This window comes from Rhipicephalus sanguineus, chromosome 1 (genome assembly GCF_013339695.2).
Source record: "Rhipicephalus sanguineus isolate Rsan-2018 chromosome 1, BIME_Rsan_1.4, whole genome shotgun sequence".
NCBI lineage: Eukaryota > Metazoa > Arthropoda > Arachnida > Ixodida > Ixodidae > Rhipicephalus > Rhipicephalus sanguineus.
Window position 1 is genome coordinate 304,459,731 of NC_051176.1, and position 18,472 is coordinate 304,478,202.

General features: G+C 46.4%; 1 protein-coding gene across 1 annotated transcript in view; it reads right to left on the reverse strand.

Moving 5' to 3' along the window:
* The window catches only part of LOC119379391 (phosphatidylinositide phosphatase SAC2), a 248,652-nt gene that overhangs the window by 67,779 nt on the left and 162,401 nt on the right, over positions 1-18,472 (reverse strand). Inside the window, exons 15-16 of the mRNA XM_037648709.2 lie at positions 9,028-9,101; positions 8,773-8,928 (exon numbers count right to left, since the gene is read on the reverse strand). Of these exons, the coding sequence (XP_037504637.1) occupies positions 8,773-8,928; positions 9,028-9,101 (230 nt within the window). The remainder of the gene's footprint in view (positions 1-8,772; positions 8,929-9,027; positions 9,102-18,472) is intronic.

Here is an 18,472-nt window from a genome sequence, read left to right on the forward strand (position 1 = left end):
TAACTTAATCTGTAAAAACATGTTGCATTATTTTTGTGAGGTAGGAGTTATGAAGCACGAAAAGTGGCCAAATTGACGTAAACTGAGTAAGCACAACATTGAGCGAGCATGGAGCAATAATTTCCATTATCATTGTTTTTAGGTCGTGAATGTGTTCTGTGGATTGACGGACTGACAGAAAAAAAGAGGAACAGTTGGTTCTGAAGAGCAAATTATTACTACATTTTACGCAAATAAAAAAAAAACTTCAACATGGGTCCCAGCCACTGAGCATGCCGCGATGCTGAGCCACGCGCTTCGCAGGAATCGCTTTCAAAATCTTTCGCGCATGCGAGCCTGCCTACGGCTCACAAAGGAGGTGGCTGGAGAGGATCCACGGCTGGATGTTTATCGCTTCCCATGGCACGTCGGTAATGTGATAACGCAGACGGTGCGTGGCGGCACAAGCGGCGCTTCTGGAGCCCCACCGCGCTCCCTAACAAAAAAGAAAAAAAAAGAGCATAAACAACATAAACTCTTCATAACTAAAGCCAAGCACGTGTTCTAACTTAATCTGTAAAAACATGTTGCATTGTTTTTGTGAGGTAGGAGTTAGGAAGCACGAAAAGTGGCCAAATTGACGTAAACAGAGTAACCACAAGATAAGCGAGCATGGAGCAATAGTTTCCGTTATCATTAATTTTTGGTCCTCAATGTGTTCTGTTGTGCTCGAGGGACAAGAGCTTGACAGAGAAAACCAATGAGTTGCCTTAAAGTGCAAATTTGTTGATGTGCGTGCGTGCACGCGTCGAAGTTTTGGTCCATACGTAAGGACTAACCGCGAGATTTCTAGAAATGTAGTCGAGTCGTGCTCTCGGAAGGAACATTACCCATGATGTATACACAGGGCGTCAGAGTCACAAGTCATAGTCAGACAAGTTAGACAGTCACTCACGTCCCTGAAGCAGTTGTGCTTTTTGCTCCTGGTGAAGCAACCTTGTGATCTTGATTACATGCGGCAAGGGGGGCGCCTTGCGCTAAGTGTTAGTGGCACCCAGGGTGACCGTGGTGGAAAGCCGTGGTCATGCGAGTACCACCCACAAGAGTTCACAACACTTTTTACACTTAGCAGGTGCATTATTGTTGGTGACGTTCAGTGTCATGTTTTCTTTGTTACGCCTGTATCACTGCGTTCTTCGGAACGATACTTTTTGCTTCTTTACACGAGGCATGGTTGTCACTCAATAAAATTGACCTGATTTCGTAATGAACATTTTTCATTTTGTAGAGAATCATTTTTAGCTGAAGAAGCTCCGCTGTGGAGTTATTCTTGTTTCATGAGCTGAAAAGCAGCGTCTAATCCGGCACTTTCTTCTTTGGACATTCGGCTGTTCTTGCAACAAGCAATTCGTTGCGCTCTTGGCTGACGCGCGTCCACTGCCACATGTGCCACGACTGAATACCATGCACTGGACGGATGCTCTGCCACTCCTTTGTTTTCGATTCCCTGAATGCTTTCAAGTCAGCACTTGGAAGGTGAATCAGCGTCACATTCTGTAGCTTTGTGTTGAGAACATCCACCATGTCTTTCGCGCACTTAATAACTGATGTGGCGGAGCTGCGGAGGTTGTGTAAGGTTGCGTGAAGCTTGACGACGCCCCCAATTCCATCGCAAGCATTCTTGCCGTGCCCCGCTGCGGAAAATAGCCACTGCACCGAGGCGTATTTGGTAGCTGTAAGTTCGTGAAGCTGGTACCTGTTCTTGAAATGGCTCGGGGCACCATCACTGACGTATGTAACATGTGCATATAAAGGAGCAACACCCTCGAGCCACTCGTGCACCTTTGCGAGAGCGTAGCATGCGTGGGCGGAGTCGTGGCTAGTGTCATCGCTTATAAGAGCGCAGCTGCGGGTTCCTTTTCTAGTCGTGACGACGCATGTGAAGATGGAGACTTGGGTTTTTTGCCAGTGATATGACTGAACTTCTCCCGGCAGAACTACGGTCCAGTTTTCTGCGAAGTCAAAATGCAAGAGGACGCAGCCTTTCTCGAGGGATTGTTTTGATTCGCTAATGGCTCTGCCCTGGACGCGCCGAATGTACTCATGCGGCACCCATTTTTTTAAGCACTGTTGAAGATGTTGCACAAAATCGTCCGGACTTACTTCTTTTTTGACCAAATCTCCTTTCTGCCAGGTTGCGAACACAACTTCCTCTTCTTCTGGGATCCCTAGATCAGGCGCTGTAATAACTTGAGGTGTGGGGCACGAGTCACACAAGGATAGAAAACACCGTCTGGACGGCGGTTTACAAACGGTCAAATCACGAAGGTCTTCGACGCTTTTCTTCTGACCAGTGGCTATTTCTAAGGCCCGTGCACTTAGCTTAGCGTTTGCACAGTATGTGCAGACGCAAACTTCGTGAGGCGCAGTGCACACAACCCATTTCGGCTTCAAGGAGGAGAACTTCGTGAGCCCGATACCTGTGTCAGGGTGAGCAGCTTTAAATAGACGAAATGTTTCCCGAATGGACCTGGTCATCAGCCGTTTTGAAATGTACTCTTTTTGTCCATTAGATGTAATTGCAATGACATCTTTCTTGTTTGGGCTTTGTTGGGTGCAGTTGAGCTCATCTTCAGTATAGTATTTCATTGCTGCCTGTATGTCTTCTGGGTTCAGTTTCGATCTGGTGTAGAGGTCCGGACTTGACCACACCCCATGGGTGTCTCTGTACTTTCTGGATTTCCGAATGAGGTGCCGAGTTGCGGATGGAATCATTTCTCGAATCTATTGATGAGAAAGGTTCACAGGGAGCAATGTCAGGAGGCGGCAGCGTTCATGATATGATTCGCAGGTGTCGAACGCGTCCTTTAGGTTGCGCAGCCACTCGCGACACGTGTTGCAGGTTTCCGCTGAAGGACCAGGTTCCTCTGTAGTGCCGTACGCTGATGTAAGGCCAGCAGAAATTGTCCTCGACACAGCAGCCTCGATCTCCGCTTTCTTACGCTTGGCGTAGGACACTCGGCAATGTGCTTTCAATTTCGCCGGAATTTTCAGGGGTGTTACGTCGGTTGTCTTAACGAATACGTTTAGCTCTTCGACAGCACTTTGTTCGGAAACAAAATTTTCGTCAGAATGAGATGCATCCGGAGACACTACAGCAATCTGTTTGAAGCGGTTGAAACAGTTCTGACACAAAATGTCGGTTTCTCTGATCGTTGAGGCTTCTTCTGGCATGCGCTTCCTTAGTAAGGCGACATTCAAGTCTTTCACACATCGAAAGTTCCGCTTGTAGGCAATCTTCTTCTTATGCCTCTTTAGGTAGTCAGCGCAAAACGCTCGCTCTGAGCTCCACAACGTGGCCATCAATATCAGGGGACTGCAATACGCGCACGTTTTACTCACGTTCGTCGACCAGCAGAGGACTGCCGGGTTGTCGACGACGAGCGTAAGTGAAAGCCGACGTTCTCTTACTACTTCGACCTTTGTAAAGCGAGTTGAGCTGTTTCTTGTTTATGCTCTTTCTTTTTTCTTTTTTGTTAGGGAGCGCGGTCGGGCTCCAGAAGCGCCGCTTGTGCCGCCACGCACCGTCTGCGTTATCACATTACCAAACGTGCCATGGGAAGCGATAAACATCCAGCCGTGGATCCTCTCCAGCCACCTCCTTTGTGAGCCGTAGGCAGGCTCGCATGCGCGAAAGATTTTGAAAGCGATTCCTGCGAAGCGCGTGACTCAGCATCGCGGCATGCTCAGTGGCTGGGACCCATGTTGAAGTTTTTTTTTTTTATTTGCGTAAAATGTAGTAATAATTTCCTCTTCAGAACCAACTGTTCCTCTTTTTTTCTGTCAATCCGTCAATCCACAGAACACATTCACGACCTAAAAACAATGATAATGGAAATTATTGCTCCATGCTCGCTCAATGTTGTGCTTACTCAGTTTACGTCAATTTGGCCACTTTTCGTGCTTCATAACTCCTACCTCACAAAAATAATGCAACATGTTTTTACAGATTAAGTTAGAACACGTGCTTGGCTTTAGTTATGAAGAGTTTAAAGAAAATCGAAGATGGTGTTTTTTTTTAAATGACCTTCGAAATATCGCATTTTTAGAGACTTGTCCTCAGTTGAACATTTCTGGTTAACGTTTGAAGTCACTCTCAGCGATTTCGTTCAGCCCATTTGTTAAGCTAACATATGGCAATGTTCTCAAAAATTTTGGCAAGTCTGGCGTTTATACGCGCGGAGAAAAAAAATCCTAAATTTGAGCATTATTGAACATTGTGCCGATTTTGCGAATATTTTTCTTAAAAGAACAGCATCAAAACTGCAAAGTAATAATGTTTCGTCAACTTAAACAATATGTAGTATGTAGAGAAAATTTGTCAGACCTACAGCTGCAATAGTTTTTTTTGTGGCATCTCATCGAAATCCCATTTCCGCGAAATTCGAAAAAGGCCGTTGCGGCTCAGTGGAGACTTCTAAATTTTTTTAAGGAAGGTGAAATTTTTTTTCGCGAGACTAAAAGTAGTTTTGTCGTCTTGGGGACGCGGACAACGAAATATATTTTTTTCGGCGAAATTACAGGGGGTCGACGGACATGCACCGACGTTCTTATCTGAACACACCCTATACAAGTTGGGTAGAAAGAATGAAGATGCCAATACACTATTACAAGCACCTCTCAAACCTGACAGCGCAGCTGAAGAAGATGACAGCACCAGCACTGAGTCAAGGCCCATAATCGATCATTTAGAAGGTGGCCATGACGTCAATTCCTCCTCCTATTTTGTGAACATTGCCGTCATTTCGCTTACGAGAGGGCATATTATACAAAAGAAACACCGGTGTCAGCAACAGATCCCATCTTCTAATTGTATTTCAAGGCCTTCGCGATGACATCCTGTTAACTTACCACGATGAGCTGACATCTGGCCATCTGGGCTACTCAAGGACTCTTGGACTGCTTGCGTCAAGCGTTACGTGAAAGGATTCCATGAATGTCAGTGCTGCAAGTCACAACCCTTAAAGCCTGCAGGCCTCCTACAACCCATCGACCTACCACGTATGCCGTTTGATAAGGTTGGGAGGGACCTCCTTGGACTGTTTCCTTTGTCTTCCTCCGGAAACAAGTGGACCATTCTCGTGACTGATTACTTGACGCGTTATGCTGAGACGAAGGACAGCATCTGAGGTTGCCCAGTTTTTATGCACCACAGTGTGCTTCGTCACGGTGCCATCATTCAGCACAGTTACATGAACCGGAAGACCACTGCATACCATCTCAGACTCAAGGCCTGAACAGAGAGACTAAACAAAACGTTGGCAGACATGACCTCTATGTATGTGGATGTTCAGCCTAAAACGTGGGACGAAATCCTGCCATAAGTAACATTTGACAGGAAACACCGCAACCCAGGAAACAGCACGATTCGCACCATTCCGCCTCGTTTATGGTCGAGATGTTCAAACCATGCTAGACGCCATGATTCCTTATGACGACATCAACCAGCGTGACCAGTTAGCTCCTGACGTCGAGGATTACATTCAGCGTGCAGACGAAGCGTGTCAACTGGCCCACGTGCACATAAGAACAGAGCAGTGTGCAGATGCATGAAGGTACGACATCCACGATCGACAAGTTACCTATGAACCTGGTGACCAGGTTTGGGTTTGGAGTCCCATTAGACGGCGAGGTCTCAGCGAGAAACTCCTGAGCAAGTTCTTCACCCTACAAAGTACTAATACCCCAGTCACACTGGCAAATTTAGTGCTATTTTGAGCGAGTGAACTTACGCTCACTGAGTGTCACTTTGGCGGCACGCTGCAACACGAGAAAGAGAAGTGTGCTTTGGAAATGATGGCAGTGGCAATTGGTGGTTCAGTAGCGCAACATATATTTGTTATTTTTGGCAATGCTCGCAGTTTAATTGCTTATTATAGGCATGAACATAATTTACAATTGACTTTGCGCGTAAATGAAGTAAATGTTACAACCGCATAACGTCATTGGTCATCGCGAGCCAAGACAAGACAGTATCATACCCAAGACGAATCGAAAACAAAAATGGCGGACTCCGGTGCAGAAGGGACGCGTAGTAGTGACGGACGTTTGGAGCGTGTTTTGGCAGCAATCATTTGCTCCTCCCAAAGGCGTATGAACGCCCGCGTCTCTGCGTCGGACCACGTTGTCTTCGCGGAAGTGGCACCCGTGGCACACGCCATCGCAAATGATTAAAGAATGACTGACCTGCCCATGTGCAAGGAAGTAAACAACGTGACGGACGCGCCCATTGCACGGCATGCATGCATGTGCTCCCGCATACCCCTAGCGGACGTGACCGCAAACTGCCCGAGGGCGAGAGTAGCGAGGTTTTTTGTTGTAGTATTATTTGTTTGAATACATAGCAGTATTCCTAATAACGAGAACGATGGTTTAAAAATACCATGATCGTCGCGTTTTGCATTAGCTTATTTATTTGCAAGCCACTGCTGCCGAGGATAGACACTCCGTCGCAGCGAAGTGAGTTTGGCGAACGCACTTGCCGGCAAGTGTACTTTGCAGCGAGTGTCACTAAGCGTTCCTGTGTGACAGCGTGCAAACGACACTACCGGCGAAGTGCACTCGCTCAAAGTGCACTTAAGTTGCCCTGTGTGACAGGGGTATAAGGTGTGTGAGCGAGGTGAACTACGAAGTTATTCCAGATGGAGGCTCTCCATCATCCCAGTGCTGAATACCGCACACAGAGATTGTACATGTCATCCACCTAAAACCACATTTTACATGGTGATGCTACTATTCTTATTGTGCTGGTGCAGCAAACTTCTTTTTTTCCCTTTGCTGTTGTCGGTTCGTTCTCCAAATAACTGTGGACTGCCTTTTTTTCTTATTACCGACCACAAAATGCATTTTCTTTCGCGTGCATATTCGCTATGTGTTATAACTTTTCATTATGCACCCCTTGGGTGTACCTCTTGTGTTTGAGCATTGAGTGGATGCACCACTGGGAGAGGGAATAATGCCACCTGGCCCTTTGAGCCAGCAAACCGAGGCCAGCCAGAAAAGGCGAAAAAGACGAAAATGATCTGCGCAAGCAGTCTGCTCGGGTCTGACATTTGTGTCTTGCTGCTCTTGCCCTAGCGCGTGACAATATTTACTGGGGAGGATGGCAAGGACGCACTTGCCCTCTTTTCCCTCCGTCAAAAGTGGAGGCTTAAGTATGATGCTGAAGATACCATTTGTAGACCTTTGCAATCTTGAACATCCCGTTTAATACCATTTCCATAAAATGTTGTTGACTAAACTTGCTCTTCTTGTTCAGAAGCACTTTATATCAGAAAATTCTGAATGTCAGACAAGGGATAAATTTTAGACTTATCTATTGTTTTTAACCTTGTAAACTGCAACGTTTTGTTAAGAAAAATGAAATTTCATGGTACCGGAAGCACAGCAAGTATCTTAATCTCATCCCATTCAACTCAGATTGCAATGATTGCAGGTAAATTCTCACTTGAAAAATTCAAAACTGGTTGGGAGCGCTTCAGGATGTTTCCTTTAAATTAACTATATCCCAAACATTGATAGAAAAGCTAAATTTATAATCTATGCAGATGACACCAGTTTATTTTTCTAAGAAATTTAGGTACTGACATAGTAACAATAATTGATGAGGCCCCAACTGGTATAAATTATTGTGTTAAATAACATCACACAAAATTAAAATTATTATAAAACTAAGGCACTGTGATTTTGACCACAACAAAACACTTCTGAGCCAATAGCCCTAAATTATGTAGAGTAAGAGCTAGCACCATTAATGAAGACACTAGGAATCTAGATTGAAAAGCACATGGCATATGATGTGATGACCACATCACCAGTATTATATTAATAAACTCTCTAAAACGATTGGTATGCTATGTAAAATTTCTTTCCTTGGCCCCAAATCTATCAACATGCTTCTTTACAACGTATTTTCACCAAATGTAAATTTCTTATTGCTCGTTTGAGCAACAACCACCAATAAAAATAGTAACAACATGGCACTGTTGAAAACTGCATGGTTCATGTATAATGATGCATCTTCCAGTGCACAAAAAGTGCATACTGACAGAGTAGAAAAGGACACTGCCATCTTCACGTGAATTTTATTCCTCAAGAACAGGCTTTATGTACGCATGCAGGAGCCACTAATGCCAATATAATCCCAAAGAACTTGCACCAGGCCACAATTATCAAATGTGGCAAAACCTCACGTAGGCAGATTTACAGCTCATGTACAAGCTTGCACCTGCCTCCCATCTAGTTGACGCAACAAACACATTTGCCTTAAGATAATTGAATTCATGTTTCCTGAGCACAACAGATGGAGCACTGACTCGGAAATCTTTTTCATTGGCGATACAAAAGGCTTCAGTAATTTCCCAGTTTTTCTGATAGCTGAATCTGCGCAACATGCGTGTTTGTTCAAGAACAGTATTAGAGATGAGAGTTGGGCTAGTTTTTTTTTTTTTCAGTGGCTTTACTAACGGGAATGTCGGTGCTCCATTTTGGCAGCTGCCCTGGCATGCAGTTTGAAAAATGTGTTCACGTAGCTGACTTGCGTGCATGGGGTCCTGCTCCATTTATTTTTGTTTAGCTCTTGCTGAAAGAAGCTACATACTTTTGCACGTGCCCTGGCTGCATTCAGTACATAGCTTTCCTCAGTTCCTTGAATGACATGGTGGGCATTAGGGCCACATGATGTAGAAAAGGTAATGATGTTACAGGAAACTAAAAAGTGTATCCATTTCATACCAATGGTTTCTTCTTCTCCACTGATGGGAACAGCCACATTATTGAAGAAGCGAGTTCCTGTTGACCTAAACATGTGAAAATAGCCACTCTGTCCGTTAACCAGATAATGGAAACGAATACAATAGTGTCTTGACTTGAAGAGAGACGGTTCAGGACCTGCAAAGACAAGCACGTTTCAGAGGCATGAAAAACCCGTACATTGCAAAATATGGTGCTGGGTATCACATAAATGAGAAAAAAGTCAGTACTGCTCACCTAGTTCCATTTTCTCAAGGTCCTCTAGGAACACTCTTTGGTATTTGGTAATACGGTCTGTTTGGTCATCATACCTGTAGAAATTGAGGCAAATATACTGCAATACACCGTATGTATTACAAGGCTTCATGCAAGGATTCATTAGTAAAGGGTCCCTGAAATCATTTTTGTCCAACTGTATTAGTGAATTACCTTTATAGAATACCAAAAGAAGAGGCCTCCCATGAAACATAACATTTCTAGAAAACTTCTTCAAATGGCATGTAGAAATTCTTGTATATTATGAAAGATTGAATAAATGTTTGTAGCAATAGGTTTTTGAAAACGTTAAAATGTCATTTGAAGAGCATATTTAAATACAATAGCTTTCACTGTAAATAATACTTTGCACGTTGGACACTTACATTTCTAAAATTCCTGAAAGCATATTATAAAGGCCCTGTTTCTTTTAAAAAAATGTTGCACTGCCTTGATTCTTCACACAAACAAAAGGCCTGTGTATAGAACCATTTTTAGCGAAATATAACTCATGAAATAATAGCTACTGCCAACTAGTAGGCAGGAAAAAAAAATAACACAATGATATGTAATTATATGATTAGCAAGGGCAATTTACATGTTCTGAGCCAAATAAGTTTATACACACAAAACAGAGCTCTCATGTTCTTCTCTACGTAGGAATAGGCAGAGAGTACTAAGTGAAATGATATGAAGTTTACTGAAAGTGTAAGAAGACAGGTACACGTTATAAGGAGGGCAAAAAACAAAATACCTGATGATGGCCGTCCCCTTAACAATAGCTAAAGCATCTGACAGTCAGCAGCAATGCCACTTCATAACATAATGAACGAAATCTAATGGGAACTGGAACTCATTTAACTGCACTTACACTCTATACATCTTATCTTCTAGTAAGCAGTAACCACTCTGTAACAGTTACATATTGTTATAGGAACGTTTTCCATGTGTTCCATGTATCTATTGGAAATCATTAGTTTTTGCATTATAACTTATATTGTCTGCAGCACTCTACGAGAGATGAGCCTCCGCTCATAACTGCTTTGTGGATGCAATTTAGGGTAGATATCAGTGCCGGATCCAAAGGGGGGGTGATCACCCTCCCCCCTCCTCCCGCCAGTGCCTGTCGTTCACCTCCTTTGTCAGGCTGCTTCGGCTACCACTGTCCAAAATGGAGAACGAAAATCTTGTCCCTGCCCTCTACCTCTCTCCTCATCGCCCCCCCCCCCCAAAGTAGACACCTGGATCTGCCCCTGGTAGATATAAGTTTACTTTCATTAATAGCTGCTTGATGGAAGTCTACATTATACCTGTAGCCTATTAACTGTTTTACATTCAGTACTCGGAGAAATGAAATGTGGAACTATCCTTATGGAGTATGGTAAATTGGTGACAGTTCCTGTTGACTTCTTTTGGAGAATCACGAGTGAACTGAAGTTCGTATAACTTCTGTGAGCCCAGACTAACAGACAGTAACACAGACACAACTGAACGAGCAAAACGTAGACCAGTTTCCTTAGCCATAAAAGCAGGACATCGCTAAATTTTTTAATTAGATTGACAGACTGGGAAATATTTGAGCAGATATCTTTAACGTGCTCTGTTCATGAAACCTGTTCAATGAAAATAACACCGAAGATTTTAGCCAATTCAACACATTCAATAACATGTTCATTGGGGCTGGCTGGTACTAATGTCAAGATTATTGCAAAATTTTTGTTTTTGTGTTTGAGAAACAAGTATTTTTGTCTCAGTGCTTAGTTGAAGCCCATTAGTGCTGAGCTACCTTGCCAATTCACAGCGAAAGCTCAAAGGGCGGCATTTCTAGAGCCCGTTATAAACTCCCTTGGGGCTACTAATACAAGAACACTAGCAAGGTACCCACTACGCCATAAATATTATATAATTTTTGTGAAGTTGGGAAGCACCCACTACGCCATTATTCGTCATTCTGTCGAGAAGCGACGTACCAGCTACACATCTGTAAGGCATTATGTACACTTTGTTGATGCGATGGCTGATGACGATGAAGAATTATGGCTGAGCGCTTTGTAATGGGTTGGAAGCTTTAAACGACCCACTAGTTATGTAATTCGCATTGTGCAACGCCCGGTCGTTATTTCACTCTCCCAGCGCGCTATATAACATACGGTAACATGAGAAAGAGAGAGAGGGAAAGAACTTTATTGAGACCCTGAGGAAATGGATCATGGGGGCCTTATGGGCTTCCTTGGCAACCAATAGAAGTGCACTTGCGAGGAACCCACTACGCTATAAATCATCACAATTTTTGTGAAGTAGGGAAGCAGCCACTATGCCATTATCGTCATTCTGCGTAGACCGTGGTAGCCGCTAAACACCTGTATCGCATTATGTGCACTTTGTTGATGCTGTGCCTGATGACGATGAAGAATTATGGCAGAGCCCTTTGTAATGTGTTGGAAGCTTTAAACGACCCACTCATTCCGCAGTTCGCATTGTGTGACGCCTGGTTACAGAATTCGTGTTGTGTGATGCCAGGTTGTTATTTTACTCTTCTAGCAAGCTATATATTACATATGTTAATGTGGTTCCTTCCCGTACAGGGTCTTTTTGCAAAGCAGTTTAGAGCACCGGCATGGCTCTGAGGCAGAATACTGGGGTCCCATACAGACGGCCCAGGTTTGAACCCCGTTCCATCCTGGAATTTTTTTCTATTTCGTTTTTTTTTCTTATTTAGCGTGATAGCGGTTACGGACACCAACGGCAGTGGTGGAGAATTACAGCCCCCAAAAAACAGCCGTTGTTGTGATCTCTTAACAGCTTTCGCTGTAAAAATTGTTTGCGTCGTCTGCATACAAAATGATTTCAGGCGCTTGTGGAGGGTTTAGTATATCGCTGATGCACAGAACACACAATGTGGGATCCGATACTAAGCCTTGTGATACACTGTCTATTGATTTTTAACCTGAATGAATACCATTTAGTTGTGTGCATTGAAATCTTGAGGTAAAGTGACTACTGAATAGTAACAATGGTGTTCCTCTTATACCATAACAAAGTAATTTACATAGCAGTATTGCAGTATTTTCAGCGAGTTGGCCAACAACAGATAGCCCGTTTACCGCAATACAGCTGGTGAGTTTGCTTGTGCTGTGGAGTACAGCAGAATTGCTCTTGATCTGCTTCCACCATGCTTGTGACATGGTACACTCATTGCACCCACTGTGGAAGAAACGGTGGTTGCCATGTGATGCGATCATAGACAGTATCCACACACACATCTTAAGGTACATGTGCAGCCTATGTACACCGAGTCAAAATAAAACTGTTGTTTGCCACAACTGCTGGGGATGAAACCTAGGTCGCGAACAATGCGATTATGGAGGGTGACCATGCAGTTCTGAAGGCACGCAACGAACGTGGTGGTAAACACAAATGAGCAAGAAGTGAACTTATCATATGGTTTCCGCTGTTGAATATAGCGCTCGTGTTGTGTCCCTCCTTTACTCTGTCTTCGTTTTTGCGCTGTTTACCTCGACCAACTATGAATATAGCTATGCACACTGCACCACTTTGTTTCAGTCGGACGGTAGCACCGTTTTCCCTCTTTTACAACATTTTGCGCTCAGCACACACCAAGGACTGTCCAAAACAACCGAAGTGCACCCAGACATTTCTGAATGAACCCTTTGAGTGTTTTTGCCATCAATGTATGGCGGCAGCTTTCTGTCCCGTAGTGTCCTTGCTGTACGGGTACGTTTTCGACCCTCCGCTTGAAATTTCGCACCGTAATGATCATGCATGCTCACTGGGAGGTGCTGCCACCTCTTAGGACTTACAAGAAATCTTCGAAATGACTGTGCTACCTTCTTGCGGAAATAAACAGAACTGACTTCTAGCATCAGCGTGTCCAACAGTGGCGCATAAAACTTTATTTTAAATGCAGAGCATTTCTTAGTCGCACCTGTGGCGTCGGCCGCCGTCCACACCCCCACTGTGCATGCTCGGCTCGTCTCGTGCCGGCAGCAAGCCTCTCCTCTCCCTCCCTCGCATGCTCAGCTTGTCTCGTGCTGGCAGCAGGCCTCCCTTCTCCCTCCCTCCCTTTCTCCCTCCTCTCCGTCCCTCCCTCCTCTCGATCGAACGCGTTGGTGTGTATATAAGTGGCGGAGCGCGCGTTCGGAATTCAGTCAAGGGCGTCTTTACTTGGCTTTCGCTTGACTTGATGCTTTGCTTGACTCGAGTAGATGCGATGGAAGCAACAGTACCTTCAATCAGCGTCCCACCACTCGTTCAAGGCAACGTTACCCCACCCTCACCGTCGTCGGCGTCAACAACAGCAAGCAACGCAGAAGACAAGGCTGCGAAGAGATGAGCATACGACGCTGAACGCAAGCGTTTGAAGCGAGCTGCGGGCCTGGAACTTCGCGCACGAGAAGCTGCTGCGAGGAGGCAACGACGGGCTGCGGATCCTTCACTCAGGGAACGAGAAGCAGCTGCGAAACGGCAACGACGGGCTGTGGATCCTGAACGTCGTGCTCGAGAAGCAGCAACCGTTCGTGAACGTCGAGCAGCGGATCCATCACTCGGGCAGCGCGACGCTTCTGCGAAACCCAATTACGCAATATTCACGCGATACCCCCACCGCTCTGCAACGCATTTACTCGAGTTCCCCCCGTGGGAAGATGCGGGCGACATCTTTTAACTTTATCGGCACTCCCTTGCAGTGGCGGTGGAAGTTGATTTCCATCTTTATTGGCGCTGCTCTTAGCTTGTTTATCACCGACACTCATGGGGTATTCTTGTTCTACTTGATTACCGAGTTTACTCTGCCCAAGGCAGCCACACGCAGAGAAGATGCCAGGTGTTTGCCAGCACAACTCGCCGCTCCAAGAAGAGGACAGAGACGTGTGTTATGTGTTGTTGTGCCAGAGCACCTGACCGAACGTGGAAGCAGGGATCAACCCCTGCTTGCTTTGTCTGCAATCCCGGGAAAACGGCGTCTTCGCCCAGCCGGCCCCATCAACTGGCGCCAGTCGTTCTTCGAAGCTGCCCAGCTATGGAAAGGCTGCTCAACTCCTGCGGTGTAAAGGAGTATCAACACGTGCGACCAAAAGGAGCGTCAACACGTGCGACCCGAAGGAGTACCAACATGAGCGGCCAAAAGTGCGTCAACACGTGCGACCCGAAGGAGTATCAACATGAGCGGCCAAAAGTGCGTCAATACATGCGACCCGAAGGAGTATCAACATGAGCGACCCGAAGGAGTATCAACATGAGCGGCCAAAAGTGCGTCAACACCTGCGGCCTAAAGGAGAGTCACATCACAATGGACTGGGACCTTATTTAAGACCGGCCTGGTCCGTTGTTAGAGAGACGCCCCAGCCGACTTGGTCGAGCTGGCAGGCTCTGTCCTGCTATAACCTGCTACAAACGTTGTTACTGTTTTGTAAACGTTTTGCCTCCCTGCTCTGCTCCTCAGTGATAAGTCCGGTCTTCGGCTACATCGGTCCGCCAGCCTCCCGGCTTTTTATCGACACGCAAACCCCATTTCGTAACAGTGCTTGGCAGCGCTGGGATACGCTACCCTCATCTCATCTTTGGACAAGGTGGGATACGCTACCCTTATCTCAACGTTTGGCTTCGCTGGGATACGCCACCCTCATCTCATCGTTGGACAAGCTGGGATATGCGACCTCAACGTTTGGCTGCACGGGGATATCCTGATCCCTACGTTTGGAGAGCCGGATCGGATCCCTGCAGGCCCGAGGAGCGAGGACGCTCACGACACCGCTCGACGGCAGCCACGAGTTTGACCGGAGTCAGCTACTTTGGTTGGGTGAGTGCCCAACGTTTACTGGTCATTTCGCCAGACCTCTCTAGCACAGGCAGATGCTAGGAGAGAGTTTCGTGTTTTGTTTGATTCATTTTACTAACTTTAAACCATGAGATTAGTTTTAAAGTACGGGTGAATAGCAGTAGGAAAACATCACGAGAAACGCGATCGCGATGGAGAAGTACCACCTCCAGATTTGTGAGGAGTTGGGCATTTACGCCGGCTCCGCAAAAACAAGGGCAGCAATTCTCAAGGTGATGGAGGAAGAAGAGGTGACCATCAGTGAAGCTGAGGAGCTTTGGGAGTTGGTTACCGACATAAGGCTGGAGGCAAAAGAGCGCGCAATGTTCGAGCGAGACATTGAGCAGCGCAAGTGGGGGGCAAAGCTGCATGAGCGCACAGAGCTATGGGAATGCTTAGAGCGCGAACTAAATAAGAGGGAGCTCGACCGTAAAGAGGAATCGCGTAAATGGGGGAAAGCACGAATCAAGCTCCGCGTTTTCCAGACAGGTGAGGACATTGTTGCTTTCCTCGCTGATTTTGAAGAAACTTGTGGAAAACATGAGATCAGCCGAGACTTTTGGCTACAAAGATTGATCCAGTTGCTCCCGCAGAATATAGGATGCGTTTTGGAGCGCATGTTTGACTTGGATAATCGAGACTTCGATGCAGCTAAGAAAGCGTTGTTAGGCCACATTGCTGCTGTGAAGCAGGCCGACTGTGAAAGTCAAGACGATAAGTACAGTGCCAAGGCGCTGCAGGACGAGGAGCGGAAGACTGAAGAGCGTCAAAGGCGCGAAGAGCAGGATGCAGTTAGGCGTCGCGAAGAGAGGGAGTTGGAGGAACGCGAAAGACGCGAAGAGAGGCAGGCTCGGGAGCGTCGCGAGGAGCGAGAAAATGCTCTCGAAATGAAAAAGCTTGATCGTGATATTCAGGCGATTAAGTGCCAGCGAGCACAATGCCAGCTCAAGATCTTCGAGATAAGCGAGAACATTGTACCTTTTCTTGTTAAGTTTGAAAAGATCTGCGAAGATGTTGGTGCTGGCCAAGACCTTCTGGAGAGGCTTCTCGCGTTGCTCCCGTGCAAGGTCGCATCTCTTTTGGAGCGCTTATCCGCTGGAGAAGCGCAAGACTTTGATAAGGGCAAAGAAGCCTTCTTGCGCCACTTCGCAGCTCCAGGTCCTGCTGACTGCGAAAGTCGTGACAGTAAAAACAGCGCGGAAGCGCGTAGTAAAGCGCTAGAGGCTGAGGCCCATCGCGAAGCGCTACAGGCCGAGGCGCGCCGCGAAGACCAAGAGGTCGAGAAACGTCGCGACGCGCTAGAGGCTGAAGCTCGTCGCGAAGCGCAGGATGCCGCTGTGCGTCATAATGATCAGAAGGCCGACTTCAAAGGCCAGAGAAAAGGGGCTATCTGCGACAGTGATAGATCACCCCAAACTAGAGAGACAGCTCAGGGCGAGCTAGCTGACTTAGAGCGTGTCGGGACTACCGTTAGGTCAGACGCACAGACTCCTAGCCGCAGCCCCGAGAACCAGTTAGTTGAGCCGTCTCAAGCCTTGGCAAAGCAAGTCAAAGGCAGTGTACTTGCGAGTACGAGGGCCGATGCTGCGAGCATTCCGAGCAGTACCAAAAAGAAAAGGCGTCGGCGAAAACGCGTGAAGGCGAACGCGAGAGCGACGAGTGGCGTTAAGCGCACTAAGGTGGCTAGGCGCGATGACGTCATCTCTCGAGACGCCAAGCTAAAGGCAAGGCCTCAGATCACGAAAAGGCCCACCAAGAGAAAGGTCAGGCAGGGGATTCCGAAAATGCCCGCTAGAAAAGGTCTCAAGTTGAGACTCCTGCGGAAACCGAGATTAGGCGTGAAGCGCGTCGCGAAGAAAAGAATTTCAATGAAATTCAGATGTCGAAGTCTTCACCTGGTCTCATCCTTTTCACGGCCTAGTCGGGGCAGGAGCGCAGCGAGGTGTCGCGTACACCGAGAGAGCGACAAAGGCTGTTCCCCACAGTGGCGAAAGGGTAACGGCTTAGCCCAGAGAGGTACAATGGGAAAGCGATGCCCTTTGTCTGAGTTCGGCGACCACGGTACAAAGGTAGCCGCTACTCAGTGTTTCGGACAGGTGTGTTCCCTGTCCCTTTGTCGAGGTCGGACCCCTTGAAAAGTGTGGAATGCGCGGCTCCCCAGAGTTCGTCTAAAAGGGTGCGTTTGGAGACACCCCGGGATAACCGCAGCATAAAGATGGATTGACATCTTGAAAGAACTTAGTGTGTTAATGTTTGCTAACGAATTGAGGAGTGAAATTTTGTAATTTGTCACTTTCCTCCTCATTGTAGCGGACATTGAGAGATTTGTTTGGTTATTTGTTTCTTTTAATATTTAGAGCCATGACCGTCAGCGCTAGTGTAAAGAGCTGAGAATGGTTTTAAAGATGTAGGCTGAGTTAGAAGCCTCTGTTTTAGATACTTTGTTTGTCTTTTTTTTATAGCTAGAAACATAACCGTTAGCGCTCGTGTAGAGAGCTGTGAATTGTTTTAACGACGATGTAGGCTGAGCGTTAAGAGCCTCCGATTAAGATACCTTTGTTTTGGCATTTAGAAGCGCGACCGTTAGGACGTGTGAGAAGTGCTGTTCGTTGTGTTTACAGAAATGAAGGCTGAATGTGAAAAGCCTCTGCTTAACATGCCTTCTTACGTGTTTTGCAGTACGTGTTAGTATGCGCGTCCGTATAATTTTAGTTTCTCCTTGATTTGTGTTAAACGCGTGAGTTTGATTTTCAGTTTTACTTCGTATTGAGTTTGAAGCGCTTTGTTTTCTTTATGTAATACTCATTTGCCAAGTGCAATGAGGATAGCGTTTTAGCAAAAGGCTAGTGTTGTTTATCTTGAAATGTTTGTTGACAAACATTTAGAACGCTTGCGAGTGGTGCCAAGGCGCACGATTTAGGGAGCACTTAGTGAGGTGTTTGTAGTTTTGGGGCAAAATTGAGTCTTCCCCAGCTGCTTCGGTCGTCCCCAATCTGCCGATGTCACCATTGAGAATCGCTCGCGAAGACATTCTGATTGATTTTAGCAGTGTCACGTAATGACACTTAGCTGTAGAGGCACGTCCTCACTTTGGTATTCTTCCTGAGACACGTTGCTCGTGATGTTTTAATTTTAGCTTAGCGTAGTCTCTAGGAAATGTTTTGTTCTTTTATGCTGGTCTGGCGATTTGATCAGCATTTGGAGGGCACTTGCTTTGGCCGGAGTGGTTTGGCTTTGTGTTGCTTCTTGGCAGTTCCAGTAAACCGCTGCTGAGCCGTGGAGGTCACTCCTCGAGGAAAGAGTGGTACAACCACAGTTGACAACGGTCAACCAGCATCGCATCATCCGAGCTGCGTTTGACAGCTTGAACTCTGGATGCATTGTCTTGCGGCGGGGGTGCTGTTGTGCCAGAGCACCTGACCGAACGTGGAAGCAGGGATCAACCCCTGCTTGTTTTGTCTGCAATCCCGGGAAAACGGCGTCTTCGCCCAGCCGGCCCCATCAACTGACGCCAGTCGTTCTTCGAAGCTGCCCAGCTATGGAAAGGCTGCTCAACTCCTGCGGTGTAAGGAGTATCAACACGTGCGACCA